Source organism: Schizophyllum commune (assembly GCF_000143185.2).
Source record: "Schizophyllum commune H4-8 unplaced genomic scaffold SCHCOscaffold_8, whole genome shotgun sequence".
Classification (NCBI taxonomy): Eukaryota; Fungi; Basidiomycota; class Agaricomycetes; order Agaricales; family Schizophyllaceae; genus Schizophyllum; species Schizophyllum commune.
In genome coordinates, this window is record NW_026089545.1 from 468,414 (window position 1) to 486,860 (window position 18,447).

The 18,447-nt window shown below is 57.8% G+C and overlaps 9 protein-coding genes across 9 annotated transcripts; 1 reads left to right on the forward strand and 8 right to left on the reverse strand.

Moving 5' to 3' along the window:
• Nucleotides 1-42: 42 nt before the first annotated feature.
• On the reverse strand, nucleotides 43-2,246 carry SCHCODRAFT_02335105 (uncharacterized protein). Its single transcript, XM_050342414.1, has 5 exons — nucleotides 1,705-2,246; nucleotides 1,492-1,652; nucleotides 934-1,430; nucleotides 396-885; nucleotides 43-343 (listed from the first exon to the last, which is right to left on the reverse strand). Exons 1-5 carry the CDS (start codon nucleotides 1,951-1,953, stop codon nucleotides 265-267), a joined length of 1,476 nt encoding a protein of 491 aa, XP_050199112.1. The 5' UTR covers nucleotides 1,954-2,246; the 3' UTR covers nucleotides 43-264.
• Nucleotides 2,247-2,540: 294 nt separating this feature from the next.
• Nucleotides 2,541-3,068, reverse strand: SCHCODRAFT_02506851 (uncharacterized protein; the record flags this gene model as incomplete). Its single annotated transcript, XM_003030238.2, has 2 exons — nucleotides 2,541-2,634; nucleotides 2,686-3,068. The coding sequence occupies 2 exons, from the start codon at nucleotides 3,066-3,068 to the stop codon at nucleotides 2,541-2,543; spliced, it is 477 nt and encodes a 158-aa protein (XP_003030284.1).
• A 366-nt stretch (nucleotides 3,069-3,434) lies between these two features.
• SCHCODRAFT_01049409 (uncharacterized protein) lies at nucleotides 3,435-4,024 on the reverse strand (the record flags this gene model as incomplete). Its single annotated transcript, XM_050340929.1, has 3 exons — nucleotides 3,435-3,717; nucleotides 3,773-3,933; nucleotides 3,989-4,024. Coding segments are annotated over 3 exons (480 nt in total), but the record flags the coding sequence as incomplete, so codon positions are not given.
• A 309-nt stretch (nucleotides 4,025-4,333) lies between these two features.
• Nucleotides 4,334-6,010, reverse strand: SCHCODRAFT_02690069 (FAD/NAD(P)-binding domain-containing protein). Its single transcript, XM_003030237.2, has 3 exons — nucleotides 5,331-6,010; nucleotides 4,471-5,279; nucleotides 4,334-4,443 (listed from the first exon to the last, which is right to left on the reverse strand). Exons 1-3 carry the CDS (start codon nucleotides 5,663-5,665, stop codon nucleotides 4,403-4,405), a joined length of 1,185 nt encoding a protein of 394 aa, XP_003030283.2. The 5' UTR covers nucleotides 5,666-6,010; the 3' UTR covers nucleotides 4,334-4,402.
• Nucleotides 6,011-6,502: 492 nt separating this feature from the next.
• Nucleotides 6,503-7,936, reverse strand: SCHCODRAFT_01172782 (uncharacterized protein; the record flags this gene model as incomplete). Its single annotated transcript, XM_003030236.2, has 3 exons — nucleotides 6,503-7,517; nucleotides 7,587-7,729; nucleotides 7,787-7,936. 3 exons carry the CDS (start codon nucleotides 7,934-7,936, stop codon nucleotides 6,503-6,505), a joined length of 1,308 nt encoding a protein of 435 aa, XP_003030282.1.
• A 658-nt stretch (nucleotides 7,937-8,594) lies between these two features.
• SCHCODRAFT_02507628 (Cloroperoxidase) lies at nucleotides 8,595-9,959 on the reverse strand (the record flags this gene model as incomplete). Its single annotated transcript, XM_003030235.1, has 3 exons — nucleotides 8,595-8,774; nucleotides 9,255-9,708; nucleotides 9,811-9,959. 3 exons carry the CDS (start codon nucleotides 9,957-9,959, stop codon nucleotides 8,595-8,597), a joined length of 783 nt encoding a protein of 260 aa, XP_003030281.1.
• An 836-nt stretch (nucleotides 9,960-10,795) lies between these two features.
• Nucleotides 10,796-13,721, reverse strand: SCHCODRAFT_02630740 (uncharacterized protein). Its single transcript, XM_003030234.2, has 10 exons — nucleotides 13,469-13,721; nucleotides 13,328-13,417; nucleotides 12,398-13,276; nucleotides 12,193-12,344; nucleotides 12,040-12,145; nucleotides 11,704-11,987; nucleotides 11,553-11,654; nucleotides 11,348-11,499; nucleotides 11,243-11,293; nucleotides 10,796-11,191 (listed from the first exon to the last, which is right to left on the reverse strand). Exons 1-10 carry the CDS (start codon nucleotides 13,603-13,605, stop codon nucleotides 10,991-10,993), a joined length of 2,154 nt encoding a protein of 717 aa, XP_003030280.2. The 5' UTR covers nucleotides 13,606-13,721; the 3' UTR covers nucleotides 10,796-10,990.
• A 1,253-nt stretch (nucleotides 13,722-14,974) lies between these two features.
• On the reverse strand, nucleotides 14,975-16,069 carry SCHCODRAFT_02582519 (adenosine deaminase; the record flags this gene model as incomplete). Its single annotated transcript, XM_050343933.1, has 1 exon — nucleotides 14,975-16,069. The coding sequence occupies one exon, from the start codon at nucleotides 16,067-16,069 to the stop codon at nucleotides 14,975-14,977; it is 1,095 nt and encodes a 364-aa protein (XP_050199114.1).
• A 422-nt stretch (nucleotides 16,070-16,491) lies between these two features.
• Nucleotides 16,492-18,203, forward strand: SCHCODRAFT_01098621 (MFS general substrate transporter; the record flags this gene model as incomplete). Its single annotated transcript, XM_003030675.2, has 6 exons — nucleotides 16,492-16,695; nucleotides 16,759-17,154; nucleotides 17,203-17,484; nucleotides 17,534-17,613; nucleotides 17,661-17,918; nucleotides 17,978-18,203. 6 exons carry the CDS (start codon nucleotides 16,492-16,494, stop codon nucleotides 18,201-18,203), a joined length of 1,446 nt encoding a protein of 481 aa, XP_003030721.1.
• Between the last annotated feature and the right edge of the window lie 244 nt (nucleotides 18,204-18,447).

Below are 18,447 nucleotides of genomic sequence, written 5' to 3' on the forward strand. Positions count from 1 at the left end.
CTGCTCTCTTCAGAGACGGGGAAGAGCGACAGCTCACTGACATAGGAGGACCAAACATTCGGACAACAAGTCACGAATGAACGAAATGCAAGATCAGGTCCAGTGAGGAAGATACAAAATGAGGAGACAATCGTCGTCTATATCGAACAATCGGGAGCACGGATTCTCGGGGCGGTACTAGTAGAATGCAAATCACTATGGGTTCTGCCATAAAGTACAGTCCGATGTATGAAGGACACTGCCATATACTCCTCTCGAACAACATCAATTAATTTGTTTTTGCGGAGCCGCCACATGAAGGAGCCTCTGATTATGTGAGCAGGGAATAGCGATCAGACCACCCCTGAGGCAACCATTAGCATGATCATCATCTTGGCGCTGCAAGGGACACGTACTGTGTAAGATTACTGGTCAGCGTGCTCCTAATAGAGGCTGTGGATGCGCTCTTTTTGGGAACAACGACGGTCAATGACGTGCCATCCGTACTGCTACCCTTCGCACTACCACCCATTTCCTCCAATCGCAGGAAGATCTGCTGGGCGATCACCCTTCCGAGCCCGCGCTGGGTACACCGGAGGGCGTTGTCTTGTGATAAATCAGCAGTAATCTCGATTTGCGTCGGAACAGAAGTTCTTGGATTGCCTTCGAGTATACCATTGACGATCTCCGATAGGCGCTCCCGGCGCCGTTGCGTAGTTTCTGGTTGCTCGTTCTCGGCCGGTCGCTCAAGCTTCAGAGCGTACAAAGCGCGCTCCCATAATGACTCCGGTATAGCCGTCTCGTCGCCGCTTACTTCGTCCGCTTGTTGTGGCGTATTTTCCTCGTCCGCGAGGGGAGTATCTGGTTCTGACTGCGTCGGCGTCGAGCTATCGCTCGAATTTGCGTCTGGACGGGGTGAGCTATGACAATCGGCTATACAGACAATCGACTTGCCTTGGGTGCTCGTAGGCAATGATGAAGAATTCGCGGTAAGAGCCAACTCCTGAGGAGTACTCAGCATGAGATCGTCCACGACGACCGTGTCATCGTTGCCCGGCGGTGAGGAATCTCCTGCATGCGTAGGCACAAGCACGCTACTCGCCAGCACAGCGGACGCCACGTCGTATTCGCTCTCCGTCGACTCGCGATCGCTAGACCTGCATCGCGCCTCCCTGATGCGTGCGATGTCCACAACGGTGCGCAGCCCGAGGCGCTCCGCCTCGTCATAATCGAGCGGCTTCGACGAGGTGCAGATGGCCGTGAACGACGGGAGAAGCCAGTCCTTGCCGAGGTCGAACTCCCGCGCGATGACGATCTTCTCGATGGGCGTCGCCTTGGGCTCTATCTCGCGAATGGCGAGGGCGCGCAAGCGAGGGACGCACCACTTCGTCGCGAGGCGGAGGACCGATGTCCACTCGTCGACGGTTTCGATATCGCGCTCGCCGATCTCACTTCGGAAGATGGGGCGAAGGTCAGTGCCAGCTTGCACCGCGCGGGGATGGCAGTGCGTACGACGGATAAATCATGGTGAGAAAGCGTTCGAAGTCGACTGTTGTAACGCCGGGAAGCTTGATCGCCTCCTCTGCTACATCCCGAAGATATTCGGCTGCGAAAGAGGGCGCATGTTTCTTGAAGAAGTAGCGATGGACGTTGAACAAGGTCCCGTCCTCGAGCTGGTCGCTTGTGCATTAGACGGCGGAAATCAGTACAAGAGGAGCAACGCGCCTGGAACCGTACGTTCCCGTCCTCCAAAAAGAATCGATGGCTTTGCAGACTACTCGTGTCGTCCTCGTGTTCCGAGCGGGACGAGCCATTCATCTCCGTGTACGCCGGTAAGAAGGCAGGCGCTCCCTCAGGCGAGGATGAGTCAGATATGGACATACTATCAGCGCTGGCAAACGACTGCACAGATGAGCAACGGCTTGACTGGGTCATGGAAGAGGGCAACAGGTAGAAGCGAACCCCAGTTTGCATATATCCAAGCAAGCCCGCGCTCTTTCCGCACTAGCGGGACACGGGGATACAGCGTGTACTCCGGAATACGGCATGCGCTCCAAAGAAGCGAAGGATAGGATACGATAGTGTTCGACCACGAAGGGCAGTGATTCCGACTGGAGATCCAAGTGAGTATGGCCAGTGAAGCTTCCAGTTCCAGCTCAGGGCACGGCGCGTCCAAAGTTAAGATGGTCAAGCCTAGTAAAAGCCGGGTCCACGGTCTCTGAACTGAGGTGAGAAAATTATGGAGCCACGCGGATTGCAGAAGGGAACAGAGACGACAGCCGCGCTTCGAGCTCGTGTGATGGCGGAAGGCAAGGCGGAAGGATGTGACAGATACGGGGCCAAGTGGGATCAATTGTCACGGTTGAAGTGCGCTGATCACGCATTATAGGCTGCAATCATCGTGCAAGCACGACAAAGACCGAACAGATGTGCGGAGGTAAGTAAAAAGCGATGATAGACACTTGAGGAGTAAATAGCAACCATGAGGCTCAAAAAAGGGGGAAGACGACGTCGGTATGGTCATTCACAGGGCCGTTCGATTGTAGAAGAAAAGATATCGCCTAGAAATCCTCCTCTGGATCTATGTGGTCAGGAATAGATAGCTCTATGAGTAGCGCTTCCCGGCGTTTATCATCTATCACGACGAGCCCTCGCCTACACGAATGTCAGTGGTGAGTTCGTGTGCATACAAATCTGCAAACTCACTCTTCCAACCGATCTTTAATTTGCTGTTTGAGGGCGAATTGGTTGGGAGAGAAAACAACGGTAAGATGGTCCTCGCGATTATTTTCTTTATCGTCGTCGACAAGTTCATGCGGAACTGGTAGACGCTGATGAACAATGTTCGGCGCAAGAACACGTTCGATGTAGGCGAAACTGTTCGCCGCAGACTGCGAATTATCTCTCAGGTCCACTTCATAACGTAGAGCGGAAACGTTTTGGAGGAAGTCTCTATAGATGCGGTTCAGACGTTCTCGGCGCCACTCCCGGTGACGAAGAGCAGCAGGGGACTTCTCGTTGGCGAGCCGATCATGAAGTCTGACGGCGTAAAGCGCGCAATCCAGGTCGGTGTTGCAGACGTCGGCCATCTCGGGATTTTCCGCTGCGCGTAAGGCCAGGTATTCCAGATGGTCCTTAATCTGCTCAAGGCAGGCTTCTGTACTCGTAGGGTGCGGAGGGTCTCCTGCAGCGGTCACGCCCGAGTTGATGGCGGGAGGCCGCGGCACAGCGTTGGCCTGCGCGGAGTTTACGCTACTGTCGTCAATCGCAGCGAGCGCCTGGTGGGGGACAACAGGGGCGCTGCTTGTGGCGGCAGCTCCTGAGGGCACAGTAGCAATAGGAACGCCATCATCGAGCCCTGCTGAAGGATGGAACTCTGGCGATGGGAACGATAGCACATCTCTCGCGCGCACGGCCTCCGCTAGATCGGTGACCGTCCCGTGGATTAGGTAGTCCTCCCGAATGCGCCCGATCTCAACGACGGTCCGCAAACCCAACCTCGCCGCGTCCACGTACCCAAGGCACTCACGGGCGCCGCAGATGGCGACGAAGGCAGGGAGCAACCACGCCTCTCCGAGCGCGAACTCGCGCCCAATGACCACTTTTTCCACAGGCGACGCCCGTGGCTCGATCTCGCGAAGGGCGCGCGCGCGGAGGTTGGGGATCGACCACTTGACTGCAAGGCGCAGAACAGAGGTCCATTCGTCGACGGTGTGAATGTCGCAGTCGCCGATGTCGCTAAAAATGATTGTTGTCATCGTAATGGCCGGGAATATCTGCAATTCGAGCTCACGAAGGGTAGACCATGGCCAGGAAGCGATTTAAGTCGGTACTAGATACGCCCTGCAGTGCGACAATGCCCTCGCCTGCGTCGCAGAGATATTGTTGGGAGAACAGTGGCGCGTGCTTGTCGAAAAAGTAGCGGTGCACGTTGTACAACGTGCCATCGTCAAGCTAAGTTGCAGTTGAGTGATGCGACGCGGGAGCCCTACGTAAGTAGACAGCTCACCCTGAACTTGACATTCCCGTCCTTTAGATAGAAGCGGTGAGATTGATGAGCCGTTTCCGCCACCGGCTCTTCACGAAGTTCTGGCGTTGTGCCACGAGGCACATCGTCCTCATGTGGGGCGGTAGACGGAGTGGCTGGAGACTCCGGCGTCGGACTCGCAAGCATCGACACGCTGTCGGCGCTCGTAAAAGACTGAATGGATGGTGAACGACTTTTGTCGGCCATGGACGTTGGAAAGAAGTCAGTTAGGATAGGCGCCGAACTCTGCGCCACGCCTCGGCAATGTCCGAGGATCCACGTGCTTAGTTGGATCCCAATTCGCCACTCCTTGCTTGCGCCTTCCATCTCGCCCTCTTGCATGAGTGTTTCTGTAATACTCATGTAGGTAAGGCATTCAATACTCTCTGCGCTAGTCTAATGCTCGTGATGCGAGCGTAGAACGTTCGTCACTGTCTCTGCCGCATTGTCCGAAAAGATGACACCCAAGCTCTGGTTGGACCATACCAGGTTCTCCTTCGCGCGCGCCATCATCCGCTTCTCGAACTCATGGACAGCCTTCCGCATACGCGCCTTGGCATCATCCTGTACGCCAGCCTTCCCTGCGACGCCTTCTTTGATCGCGTCCGCTAGATCAAGTGCGTCTGCGAGGGCGAGATTGACACCGACACCAGTGAAGGGCGACATGACGTGTGCTGCGTCTCCTAAAAGGGTGACGCCCTCTACCGACTTCCATTCGTGCTCTGGCGGGAAGGAGAAGATCTTGCGGACGGTGATCTCAACACCCTCGCTCGCGCGCACGATATCGAGCACCTCCGGCGCCCACCCCTTGTAATTCTCGAGCAGCGCATCGCGGATCGCGGCGGGCCCCCTCGGCAGGACATCGTCGCTGAACGCATCCGCCTGCTCCTCTGGCGCCTTCAGCGCGAAGTACACGCGTAGGACACCGCCGCCGTTGCGCTGCGGTATGATCGCCTTGCGGTCTCCGAGGAAGAACGCGAGGCCCTGCCCGACGAGCGTGGCGATAGATGGGTGCACCACGTCGATGTCGGGCATGGCGGCGTCGATGAAGTACACACCAGTGTATGTGGGGAGGGCCTTCGTGAGGGCGGTCGAGCGCACTTTGGACCAGGCGCCATCGGCGCCGATGACGAGGTCGGCGGTCGCGCTGCGACCGTTACGGAAGGCGAGAGTGTAACCTCCATTCGGTGCAGGTGCGACACTGTCGAGGGTGTGGTCCCATCTGATGGTGTCTGGCTCGAGTGACTCGAGGAGCATGTTGCGCAAGTCCTGTCTAAACTCTTGTCATCACTCAATGCATCTAGCCGCCAATCGGTACACTCACCTATCAATCTCCGGGCGAGCTTGCTCTTCGCTAGGCGCGCGATCACCCTCCGCGCCCACGTCGAGCCACAGCTTTCCCGTCTTGTCGAAGATGCGCGTCTGCTGGCCCTCGTAGCGGGCGTGTTGGCGGAAGCGGTCGAAAAGGCCTGCCCTCTTGACTGCGAGGAGGCCATCTTCTGGGCGCAAATCAAGCGAACCGCCTTGGGGACGAGCGGTCGCGGACACGTCGCGCTCGTATACCCTCGGGCGGATGCCCTGCACTCGAAGGAGGCGCGCGAGCATAAGTCCACCAGGACCGGCGCCGATGATAGAGATACGAGTCTGCAGTCCGCTCATGAAATTTAGGTCGTTGATAGTCGGAGGATGTGAATTCTGCTTTGCCCCACGCACGTCGCCGATCTTTACTAGGTATGGCTGGTTCTCTGCCGCTCTTGCGTTTCACGACGGCTCGTCGACGGCATTAACACGGTCTACCACGGCGTTCGGCTAATTACGTGCGCTGAGCCTCGCAATGTCCTATTTGTGCGGCGGCGTTGCGTTGATAGAGATTGGTAGGTTTTGCACACTTGCAACCGACAGACCTAATAGGTAGACTGGTCTTCAAACACCTACGGCGGGGTCAACCAGGTGGCGACGTTGTCATATAGAAGGTCCCATATCGGTATTTTCAAGCAGCAGCAGACTCCCTCCCTTTACTCCGTGTATGATGGAAAGCGCAGTATAGGTGAGTACGATGCACTGAACAAAGACTACCAAGTTGAGAAGGACGGAAGCAAAGCGAGTCGGAATTTGCCGGGTTCGACCCACAAGATGAAGCAGGGACCAACATTGAAGACTTTCAACTGCTCGGACGACACTCAAGAAGTTCTCCGGGGGGAAGAGGTCGCTGCCGGTGACAGCCGACCAGCTCTCGGAGTACGCACTCCAGGAGGATACTGCACTGGAGGTAGAACACTCGCTTACTAGGTAGGTTCGGGTCAATCTCATTTTTTCGACAGAATGACAGCATAAGTATGGAACAACTTGTATGTGGAGACTTTCAATCCTTGGTATGAAAACAGGGGATTGTGATCAACATGCTGCGTAGGGTCGCGTCGTTCGCCGTGACGTCCAGACCTATACTGTTAGGTACCTGTCAGTCCATTGTGCTCACGGACGAAGGTGATCATCCGCTCACTGCATCAACCTCCTGCTCACAGTATTGTAGATTCTGGAATTAGTTATAACGCGAGTGCGTTTGCGAGCATCCATAGCACTGCTAGAGTCTTGCGATTGCATACGCGCTAGGTGATTCGCTACGACCTTCCGAGCCAGGTGAGTAAGTATGGCGAGTATGGCGCTGGAATAATCATCGCCATAATCTTCCGCGTGCAACGTATCTTTCACTGTTTCGGCCGTGCACATCGCAAGACCGCTGAAAATCTGATTCACACGACACTGGCGCCAGGCGCGGTGGTGAAGGGCGACCGATGAAGTTTCGATGGCAATACGATCCTTCAATCGCAGAGCGAACTGCACACGATCGAGCGGAGAATCCCAGGCTTTTGCTTCTTCAGCGAGCTCGGCGCTCTGCAGTGTAAGCAGCGCGAGTAGCTCCATAAGTCCTAGAGGCTGCGGTGGAGGGGGGGCCTGGGGTTCGTCTGGCAAGGGGGGCCATGGTCCTTGTGCCGGAAGCAGTGTCGAGTTGCCGGGGACGATAGGTTCGCTAGCTTGGAACGGGGATGCGACCGCGTTCGCATCAACGGACGGATCAGGACTCGGGCCGGGAGATGACCTGAGGCTTGCAGTGGTCGAAGAGATGGTGTCGTCAGCTTGAGGGAGAAAGTCCCCATCAGGGAAGAGAATAGGACTGGCACGGACAGCCATTGCCACGTCGAACGCGCCTCGCGCACCAGAGCGCACCCCTTCCCTGACACGAGCTAGCTCCACGATCGTGCGCATATCAAGACGCTGGGCGTCCTCGTAATCAAGCCACTGAGGTGCACTGCAGATGTCCGCGAACGCGGGCAAAAGCCACGTCTCTCCGAGGTCGAACTCGCGGGCGATGACGATCTTATCCACAGGTGTAGCCTTGGGCTCGACCTCACAAATAGCCAGCTGGCGCAGACTAGGGACAGACCAGGCCGTGGCGAGGCGAAGGATCGAGGTCCACTCTTCGACGGTGCAGACATCACACTTGCCGGGCTCGCTGTGTGCGATTCAGAACCGCGGGTTACACGTGCCCGCACTAAGAGCGCACCTTGGCTAGAAAAAGGACAAGTAGCGGTCGAGGTCGAGGGATGCGACCTTCGGAAGTGTGACAGGCTTCTCTGTCGCTCCGTCCAGGTACAGCTCTACGAAAGCTGGCGCGTACTTCTTGAAGAAATAGCGATGGACGTTATATAATGTGCCGTCGTCGAGCTATAGCATAAGATCAGATGCAGTACACGATGTCCATCGATCGAGTGGTAAGCGCACCTCGAGCTCCAGGTTTCCATCCTCCAGGTAGAACCGAGGGCTCTCTCTCTTCGAGGTCGAGTCGGCTTGGGACTGCAGGCTGTTCTTGCCATCGCGGACGTCCACGTATCCTTGTGCGACGGGCGATGTCGGGGTGGAGGACGTGTGCATGGAAATACTGTCTACACTGGCAAACGACTGCACAGAAGGAGAGCAGTCTCGGTCATGCATACCAGATGAGTGTCTAAGGCCAGGACAGATGATGCGGTAGTTGAAGGAGGACACGAGAGTTAGGCGCGTAGGTGCTTCACATTACCAAAAGCCGCGCAGGCACTGGTAAGCAGGGCCACACAAGTACAGACCCTAATAGAAGCAGGATCCTCTCGGCTGCGTCCGACTTTATTGAAGGTCTCTTAACCGTGACGCCGCGCGTGAGCGATATCTGGCCTTCAGGCCAGTGTTGTAGACACCTGAGCCGGATGGGAACACATCTGAAAGAAAACAGTCACAATATATGATTTCAGGAGTGAATATCCACGAGCGTTGAGATTCTGAGGGTCATGAGCATGACGGAGTGAGCTGAGATCGATCACGGTCGACGGATGGAAGCAAAACATTTCGGCAACTGCCGGGAGGGACCCACAAAGCAAACCAACGGTCAATATTGTTAACGAAGCAGATGCGCTGGCAGCCAGTCGTCGCCAAGACCCCTGGCCAAGAAGTACTGTACAAACCGAAGAGGCATTCATGTTAGATTGTTGTCCCTATGTGCCACAAAATTAGATGTTCGGAATAATGGGAAAGTAGCTAGAGTGGAGGATGAACGGTACTACGAACGGACCTGGCGGATATACTCCATGCCAGACCTTATCTCTCCAGACTTGCGAACGACATCGAGTATGCCAACCCTGCGCCTCACACCATGCCCAACCACGCCCTCCGGCAGACGCTCTTCAGCCAAGAACTTCAGCCACCACGCCAGCGGGATCCCGCGCAGCTCATCGCACGGCTGCTGGTGCGTAGAGATGCGGAAGCTCCCGATGGGCGTGACGGAGAGGTTCTTCAGGGTCTTGTCGTTCGCCTTCGCGGATGCAGGCTGATTCGCTGGCTCGGGCTCGGCAGAGCCCTCTCGGCTGCGCGAGGGGGAACTGCCCGTGGTCAGGATGGATCCATTCCCGACGCTGCATATGCGAGCATGTCCTTTCGCGTTGATGGCATCGGCGAAGGACATGTGGACGGGGGAAGCACCGTTGCTGGTGAAGTCGTCGTCCGTGGAGGATTGCGAAGGATGCAGTGCCAAGGCAGGTGCAGAGGCAGGAGAGCGAACGAAGGTAGTCTTCCTTTGATGCGCTTCGAGAGCCCGCGTCAAATCACCCGGGATGTCGTTGGGGTCTGGGATAAGCCTGTCAGCGAATGCTCCAGTCGTGGCAAGGTGATCAACACGCTTACCCTTCTCGTCGCTGAGCGAAGCCTGGGCGGCCGTATCGACCTCCCCAAGCGCGTACTCCCAAACGCAGAGCATGATGGCGATTTCGCCTCGGGCGATCTCGGCATGAACGGCGTCGAGCGGAGGCGACTCCTTCTCCCGACGAACGCGAGCGCGTGCTGCGTGATACGACGTCCACACAACGGCATCCCTGCTCTCGTGAGAGTCCTCCGCGTACGCGGCCAGGGTCTCATCCGCTAGTGCAGTCACGAGATGTGGGTGAATGCGAGTGGGGGCCAATGGCCGCCCGCGCGCGTCCTCGTGTACGAGACTCGCGTCATGCTCGACGGCGCCGTGCTTGCCGATCTCCTCGAGGCGGAAGACGCGCCACGGCCACCAGTGCAGCAGGACGTAGCCTCCGATCGCGAGAAAGGCCGCGAGAAACCAGGTCAGGCCGTAGCATTCCTGCAGCGCGCAGATGACGTCCAGGAGGGAGACATCATCGCCGTTCCGCGGGCTGCGCGGATCGAGGGGATAAGGCGGATATATTAGCGCATGGAAAGAGAGGGAAGAAGGACGATGTCAGCGCGTTGTAAAGTATGGGGTAAGACGCGCTTACAGATAGCCGTGGTTCGCCATTGTGTTGAGCGCAGGGCATACACTCCTGCTGTCCCCCTTCTGCGGGGCACAGTAGCCATGCTTCGCAGCGAACGGGCAGACCCGAGGCGCAGAAGTAGAATGAAGATGAGGAATAGAGTGGCCGTTCATCATAGTAGTATAATGGGCGTGTAGAAGGCGTAGGATAACGTAGAGGGCGGCCGTGCAGCTATATCTGTCGCGGTGATGGATCGTCGAAATGTAAGGGCGTCGTCGAGTGCTTGAGGACGGTGACAGATCTTGAAGACCTGGCCGTTCGCTTTTGAGCGCGTCGTTAGGATCTTGCGTCGTAGAGTGTCAAGTCATGGGCGGAAGGAAAGTCGGGAAACACGAGGAGTTATATACAGGGCGGCGCGTTGGACCGGTTCGAGCAGTTGATCCCCGGCGTCGGCGGATGCCACAGAGCGATGCCAATCCATCACTGCACCGCCGCGGAGGTTGTACTTCTCCGAGTTGCAGAGATAGCGCCGCCTGTCAGGACACGCATGGTCTTCCCGTGAGCATAGGGACCTATACATATTCAGGAGCGCTGAAACGAAAGTCGGGGAGCTTGCTATACAACTGGAGGAGTCAAGCCTGATCAACACGGGCGTCTGTGCAGCCTTCGTGCCACATCTATTTTGTCAGGTGAGGCGGGCGCTAGCAGTACCTTCGAGAAATACCTGAGGCAGGATTCTTGTGAGAATCTCGGTTGAACGGGCGTCGAGAAGTGATCGCGAAGGTAGACAAGGTGAGTCCCGGCCTCGGCTTCTAGCCGAAAAAGGCAATATCTAAGGCGCCCACAATGAACAGGACTTACCGAATATGGTAACAATAGATATGGAGGAGCTGTAATACGACAAGAAGAAGCATCACCAGTTTTAGGCTCGGCAGTTATATGCACAAGTTCTTAGCCTTGGAAAGATCGCCTGGTCAACGGCGGCGGCAGCTCCAGATGCTCTATCATGGCGGTCACCGAACGGAATTCGTTAACTGCCCAATCAAGGCCGTATGCGAGGAGAATGAATCAGGTCAGAAGCAACACAGCATCAAGAAAGCAGTAGGGTTACAGAGCACAACCAATATACCCGTATGTAGCGAGAGATAACAACCGTGAATTCACTGCGGCCTCATTGGGCCAAATACATCAATGCAAGACCACTTCACAGGTGCTGGAACGGCATCTTCGGCGTCGGGGGCTCCTTGTCCCTCGACTCGACCTCCTCCCATCGCTCGTTCATCGGCCAGAAGGAATGCCTGAACATGTTCGTCGGGTCGTATCGCCTCTTGAGCTCGCACAGGCGATCCCAGTTGGCACCGTAGCATGCCTTGATGCGAGGAATAGGCTCGTGACGGCCGAGGAACTGCACGCCTGTTCGTCAGTCATCGATGGTCACGTAGACGAATGAACTCACACTCGGGAACGGCCCTCCCGTGCTCACCGGCCTGAGGGTGTCGTAGATCCACTACGAAGTGCGTCAGCCCCCACAAAATCGCATTGCAAAAACCAAAGGCCCTACCCTTTCCGCGGAGTCGAAACATCGATCGTCGTCCACGTCCATCTCCCACTGGTGGAGCGCGGCGAGCGTGAACGCCGTCTCCCGCTGCGATTTGGGCACGCAGGTGTCATCAAAGTCGCCGATGGCGCCGCCTGCGAGCTCGAAGAGCCAGGCTAGCGTGTGGGTTAGCCTCCGGCGCTAGGGAGAGCGGGGGATTTGCACGCACTACAGCCAACTGGTGTGTCCGCGAACTGGAGGACGGTGTGGTGGATGACCTCGTCGGGCAGGCTCGTCACGACTGTCGAGCGGATGTACCACTGGCGGCCGGCTGCGGGGACGATCAGTCGATGAATGCGGTGTTCAAGGGGACGGCCTACCTTTCGCTCGCAGGACTTGAGCTACGCTATCTTGTTGGTGCAAGAAGCTCTTCTCGTCAACCTCGTTCAGGAGGCACTTCTCGCCGTCCCATGAGCTGATCGCTAGCATAAACTCTTGACCGCGTTCCCTGGGTCCAAGATAGCATAACTGGATGACGACCAGCGAGTCCTTGTCCGCAGGACCGGCGGTCAACAGCAAATTCACGTATAGCTCCCGCGGTGCGCCCTTGACGCAGTCGCGGTAGTGCTTGATCAATGACGGTGCTGTCGCGCGATGGAAGCGACTGATGCGCGGAATCAGCTTGAGTGGGCAAAACCGTATCGGGATAGACTTACTATATGAGATTGCCAGCGTAGACAAGGGGTATCGGGTAGGCAACTGCCTTGTAGCGCGTAACTACGCCGAAGGCAGACCCAGCTCCGCGTATTGCCCACCATAGGTCTGCGGATACAATCAGCAGGTGATATAGACGAAGTGGTCCCACTCACCGGGATGACTTTGCTTGTTAATCACGGCTATGCTCCCGTCCGCCAGAACCACCTCCGCCTCGACAAGCGCGTCGATGCTGAGGCCGCGCAGACGTCCCTGGAAGCCAAAGCCCGCGGAGATCATAATCGCGGACCCCGAAGGATGGGCTGCACTAGGCGGTCTAATCAGCTCGTAGCGCAGCAGAAAAACAGGCCCTCTACGCACAACGGAACATGGTACGGTATCTTTCCGAAGCCCATCCCGCTCCCGCCCATCGCCCTCGCCGGCAGCGGGTGCTCCGCCGTGTACACATCGACCTCCTTCTGCCGCAGCCCCGCGCCGAACGTGACGAAAGCGCGGTCATGCGCGGGCACCGCCTGCGCGAGCATGGCGAGCGGCGTGGGCGGGAGAGCGGGGTTTGCGAAGACGGTGTTGACAGTGGGGTGCGCGTCCCAGGCTTCGAAGCTGCGCCCGTGCGGATTGAAGTTGGACTGGACGACGTGAGGAGGTAGGGGGCTTGTGGTCATGGGCTCGTCAAGATAGCCAAAGGGACTGCTGTCAGATGTCGTACGAGCGGCGCTCGGCCGGCCGTTCGAGGTGCCGTTGCTGCCATTGCCATTGGTGGACGGGCTCGAGGTGATAGGGAGCGTAGATGGCGGGGAGTGCATGGACGTCCCGGACGGCGACACAGCGGGGGAGGACGAGTTGCCCTGTCTATCCAACCTGCGGCGATGGGTAGGTGGGGTACGAGAGTCGGGACCTGGCTCAAAGGGGGCGCCAGAGAGAAAGCCTGCGACAGCATGAGAGGCCGCGCTGTGGTCGTCGTCGTGATCGTGCTCCCGCCTGCGCTTTCCCGTGTACGGTGTCTCCTCGGACGGCGTCAGGGGCGGCTTGACCGCCTTCTTGCCCTTGCCCTTGCTGTTCGGCGGCGCCATGTCGCGGATACTCGTGTACGACCCATCAGGGTGCGGGGGCTCGATGTCGCATTCGCCGATTCTGCAGAGGTCGATCACGATGTCGCCGCCGATGCCCCAACCCGCAGTGCTGTACCCGCCGGCCTTGACAGAGGGTGAGAGCCCGTGGTGCGCGCAAAATCGTATGATCCTGGGGGTCGCTGCTGAGCACATTAACTCGCTTCGGGGCCGGGCCACCCACTTGCTCACATCCTCCGCGTCTAGGGGGAGGGTAACCGCGCGCGATGAGGTGGTCACATTGCCGTTGAAGACAGTGGCATAATCGTTGAATCTGCACTCTCCTCGTCAGCCTTCTTCGCAACGGGGGCAACCGGGGGCGCACCTTGGGTCGCCTCGCAAATGCACCTGACCGCGTATGATGTCCTGCAGCTCCTGAATCTTGTGTGCCATGCCATTCCCATTACTGGCTGCGTGCGGAGCGCCGTTGGCGCCGTCGGATGGGAGTTCGTCGGTGACCATGATGATGGCGCTAGAGGGCCGATTATGTTGGAGGAGCATAAGGAGCCAGCGCTCCTTTTATTGCCCAAGGCGGCTCCGATCACAAGCAGCCAAGCTTACGCCTAGGCCGCTGTGCGCCCCCACAGCATGTCATTCATCGCTCATCAACCACATTAGCTCTTGACAGCGGGTGGGAAGGGGTGAGGGGACGCTGAGAAGCCTCGAATATGACAAACGTCGGAGACCGGGTAACACGCGGGATGGAGCAGCAGCTAATCACTAGTCCTAGTAAGGCATTGAATTGTCTATTCAGTGCTCGATGACCAGGCTCGTAGGAGAAGGAAGCGAGCAGGATACAGGAACAGGCCGTGGTAGATGAAAAATAGAATTATACTTCAGAGGTTGGCGCAGGCGAGACGGAGCACAAAGAACGGCAAAGCGATGGAGGAGTGCTCGACGAACACGGTCAGAAAGCCTGTGAGCCCAACAGTACGCCCCTTTACGAGACATGTGAACAGAAGCCCGAGTACATGAGCAGCATCGTGCATGAAGGGGGGAGGGGTGTACGCAGTGACGACCATCTCTACTGTTCGTGTGCTGCGCGCTACATCGTTTGACAGAACCGCTCACGGCACCGAGCCAACACGCTTGATATCGTTGCGATGATCGCGAGTGCTTGGTAAAGTCATGAGGGACAGGGGTTCACTAACGGCCGTGAGTGAGAAGGAACGGCAGGACGAGCGCGCGCGCCTACGCACCGGATACGAAGTCCTCCACTGCGCCGCCTACACAGTTACGCCAGGTCGCAACCATCCTTCCAAGCGCAGTGAGGGCCATGAGCGGGCCCTCATTCCCACCGCTGTCAAACACCCGATACGAGATACAAATGGCGACATAACCTGGTGATTCTGGAATGGATACTTGTATTCAGGCAGGAGCGAATATGCGGGGGAGTTGCGTTCATTGGCGAGGAGCCTATCGTGCAGATACATTCGCGAGCTTGCAAGTAGGGAGATCCATACGCCCAGGTGAGTTCCCGCGAGAGCAGTAGTTCCGGGATGCGGTGCGCGCTCAATAGAAAGAGCGATGGCTAGCTTGAGCCAATTTGCGTGGGCACACTTGACTAGGTCGCTAGTGATGATAGTGGGTGGGCGTGTGGCACTTCATGAGATGCCCAGGCGATGTTCTGTGAGGCAGAGAGAGAGGAGGAGGAGGAGGGAGGACGGCGAGGGAACATGTTGAAAGTCAGGAACAAGTGACGGATGTCAAGCAGGCGCATCCCAGGGTGGGACGGGCGCGCGAATATTTGCATCGTTCTTCCTTCCTACCGCCATCGCCATCGGTAGCTGCAACTCTTTCGAACGCCTAAAAGCTGCTCTGTGTATACGGTCTAGCTGCTACACTGCTTCTCGAACCTATCTAACTCTCGAAATATGGCCTCCTTCACCTCCTCCGACGCCCATGACATAGCGACCCCATCGCGCTGAATCTTCACCATGTCCTTCTCCTGGAAGCCGCAGTAATGCATCACCTTGCCCAGATTCTCCGTCACCCACTGCTGATGCATGTACGTCGGGTCGTCGCTCGCGACGCTAAATGGAATTCCGGCTTGCCAGACTTTCTTTATGCTCCCGAACACCCAGTCCGTGGGCAGCCGGCGGTGGTACGCGTGTGGGCACAGCGTCAGTCCCAGCCCTCGCTCCTTGACTAGCACGAGGAGCTCAGGCTGATCCGCAACGTTCAGCCCGTGGTCGATACGATCGGCGCCCTCGACTCCTCCCATGCAGCTAGTCGCGACCTCCCGGATGTGCTCGTGCGTGTCTTTCTGCCCGACGTCACAGTGTGCGGTGATCTTGTACCCATCCGCCCTCGCGCGTTGGAAGACCTCTGCGAACAGCCGCGGAGGCCGGTTGTACTCGTTGCTGTCCAACCCGATCGCGTGAAATACGCCCCCAAAGTCCCGCACCGCCGCCTCATACGTCGCTAGCGCATCCTCCGGAGGCATATCGCGCAGGAAACACATCGTCCAGCCCACATTGACGCCATATTTCTCCTTCGCATCCCTGCCCGCGCGCTCGAAGCCACGCATCACGTCCCCGAGCGGCACCCCTCTTCGCGTATGCGCCTGCGGGTCGAAGAACGGGTCCGCGTAACGCACATTCATCTCCGCCGCCTTTGCGAAGTACTCCATCGCCAGCTCGTAGAAGTCGTCCTCCGTTCTCAGCACCTCCATCCCCCCATAGTACGCCTCGAGGAACGTCGGGAGGCCATTGTCGCCGTGCAGCTCGCGCCGGTGGTTGTACATGGTCGCATACGAGGCGAGGAGGGCCTCGTACGTCTTGTAGGAGAGCGCGATGCCATTCTTTTGCGCGAGGCGCCAGCGGAGGGCGGGAGTCAGAGTGCCCTCGATATGGACATGGAGTTCGACCTTAGGAAGGGCGGCGACGAAGGCTGAGACGGCGCGTGGGACGTTGGGATCGGTCATCGTTGGATGAGTGCAGTGGTCTTCTACTCAACCCTCCCTCTGCGGTGACAGCACCAGGACCCGGCGCTTAATGCTATCTTATCGGCATTTTTCTGTGTCCGCGCCGCGGCGATGAGGCTTGGGATCCGTTCTGCCTCCGTCCCGCTCGATCGCTGCAGATCACCTCTCCGCCCCCTCCCCGTCGGTATTCGTGCCTTGATCCCCGCCCAGGCTCCCAGCAGCGACCCCAGCGCCGAGCCCGACCGTCGTGTGCCCCTTATCCAGCGCAGGAGGTCACCGGGACGATAGGCGCGGGTTGCCTATCGCCATATCTATCCCGAATACTACTGCGCCGCGGGGAGGGTGCTTGCTGCTTATGGTCGCCTCGGAGCAGGGCAAGAGCAGGGTTGCCCTCTCCCATCACGACCAGCACGACCGCGATCATGGACGCAGATGCCAGCTCGTTCAAGGACTCGAAAAACGCGGTCGATGAGCTGCCGGCGACGGTGGATACGGCGCTCGCGAAGCGGGTGGTGCGCAAGCTCGACTGGCGGCTCATGCCGATCATGTTCGTCACGTACAACTTCAACTTCATCGACAAGACGATCCTGTCGAGCGCGTCCGTGTTCGGGTTGAAGGAAGGCACAGTGCGTCTTCAGCCCCACTCCCTTCCCGCAAATACCATCTAACCTAACCGATCACCCCCTTAGCACCTCGTCGGCGAGCAATACAGCTGGGTATCCAGCATCTTCTACTTCGGCTACCTCTTCTGGGCCTACCCGACCTCCTTCCTCATCCCTAAGCTCCCCGTCGGCAAATACGTCTCCATCAACACCGTCATCTGGGGCCTCGTCGTCGCGCTCACGGCCGTGTGCACGAACTTTGGTGGGCTCGCGGCGCTGCGGTTCCTCCTCGGCGTCGTCGAGTCGACGATCACGCCCGCGTTTGTGTTCATCACGGGCACGTACTACACGCGCGATGAGATCCCGTTCCGGACGGGGACGTGGTTCGCGGGCAACTCGTTCGGCGGACTGGTGGCGAGCTTGCTCGCGTATGCGATTGGCAGGATCGACAACCAGATTCAGCCGTGGCAGTTCTTGTTTATCGTGAGTATTTCCTGTTGCTTCATTGGCCACCTGCTCATCGCTTCGTAGATCTTCGGCACGGCCACTGGCCTCTGGGGCTTCATCCTTTACTACGTGCTCCCCGATGGCATCAGCTCCTGCAGGTTTCTCACCGAAGAAGAGAAGGCGTGCGCAAAAGACCGCGTCGCGCTCGCGGGGACCGGCAATGCGACGGCTGAGACCAAGAAGTTGAAGACGTACCAGATCATCGAGTGCTTCAAGGACCCTAAGACGTGGCTGCTCGCCTCGATCAGCATCTGCACGCAGATCCCGAACTCGGGGACGCAAAATTTTGCCAACTTGGTGCTGAAGGTGCGTTGTATGGCGGTGAGTTGTGATGTAGTTTCTGACTGGTATGCAGGGCTTTGGCTTCACCAGCCTGGAGACGACGCTGGTCGGCATCCCTTCCTCCTTCGTTGCCTTCTTTACGATCCTCATAACGTGCGTACCATCTGAACCCAGGAAGACGGTGTGCTAACACGCCGCAGTGGATGGATTGCGGGGCGCTTCAAGAACGCCTACTGCTTCCTCATCATCTTTGTCGTCATCCCGCCCGTCGTTGGTAGTGCACTGATCTACTCCGGCACCGTCAGCCTCGGCGTGCAGCTCTTCGGCTACTACCTCATCTCCTTCGGCCCGGGCGCGCTCCCGCTCGCCATGTCCGTCATGAACACGAACTACCGTGGAATGACGAAGAAGATGACCATGACGGCGCTCATGTTCGTTGCGTACTGCACGGGGAATATGTGCGTCCCAGCTATCTCTTTCATCACGTTCGTCCACTAGGCTGACCCCTCGATGACAGCGCCGGCCCGCACTTCTTCAAGACGTCGGAAGCGCCTGTGTATCAGACCGCCTTCCGCACGATCATGGTTTGCTACGCACTCGCCGTCGCAGAGGCGCTCCTCCTGCGCGCGTACCTGATGTACGCGAACCGGAGACGAGCGGGGGAGACGGACGGCACGATGGGGAAGGAGGCGTACGAGGACCTCACCGATTGGGAGATCCCTGGGATGCAGTACCGGATGTGATTTTGTTTTTCTTTGGGACTGTATAGTATGAGCACAGCAGGCTGCTCAAAAATTCTATCAGATAGACTTTTGCGGGAGTCAAGCAGAGTTCAGACCGGGAATTCGTGCCGGTGCCCGGCCATAAGCCACGTGCTCGATCGCGCCCCAATCACACGAGCGGCAAACGCGTCAGCCTGGTATCGCTTCCCTGCTCCTACCATCATCGCGCATCGAAGTTCTCGGGCAGCATATCTCACTGGAACTT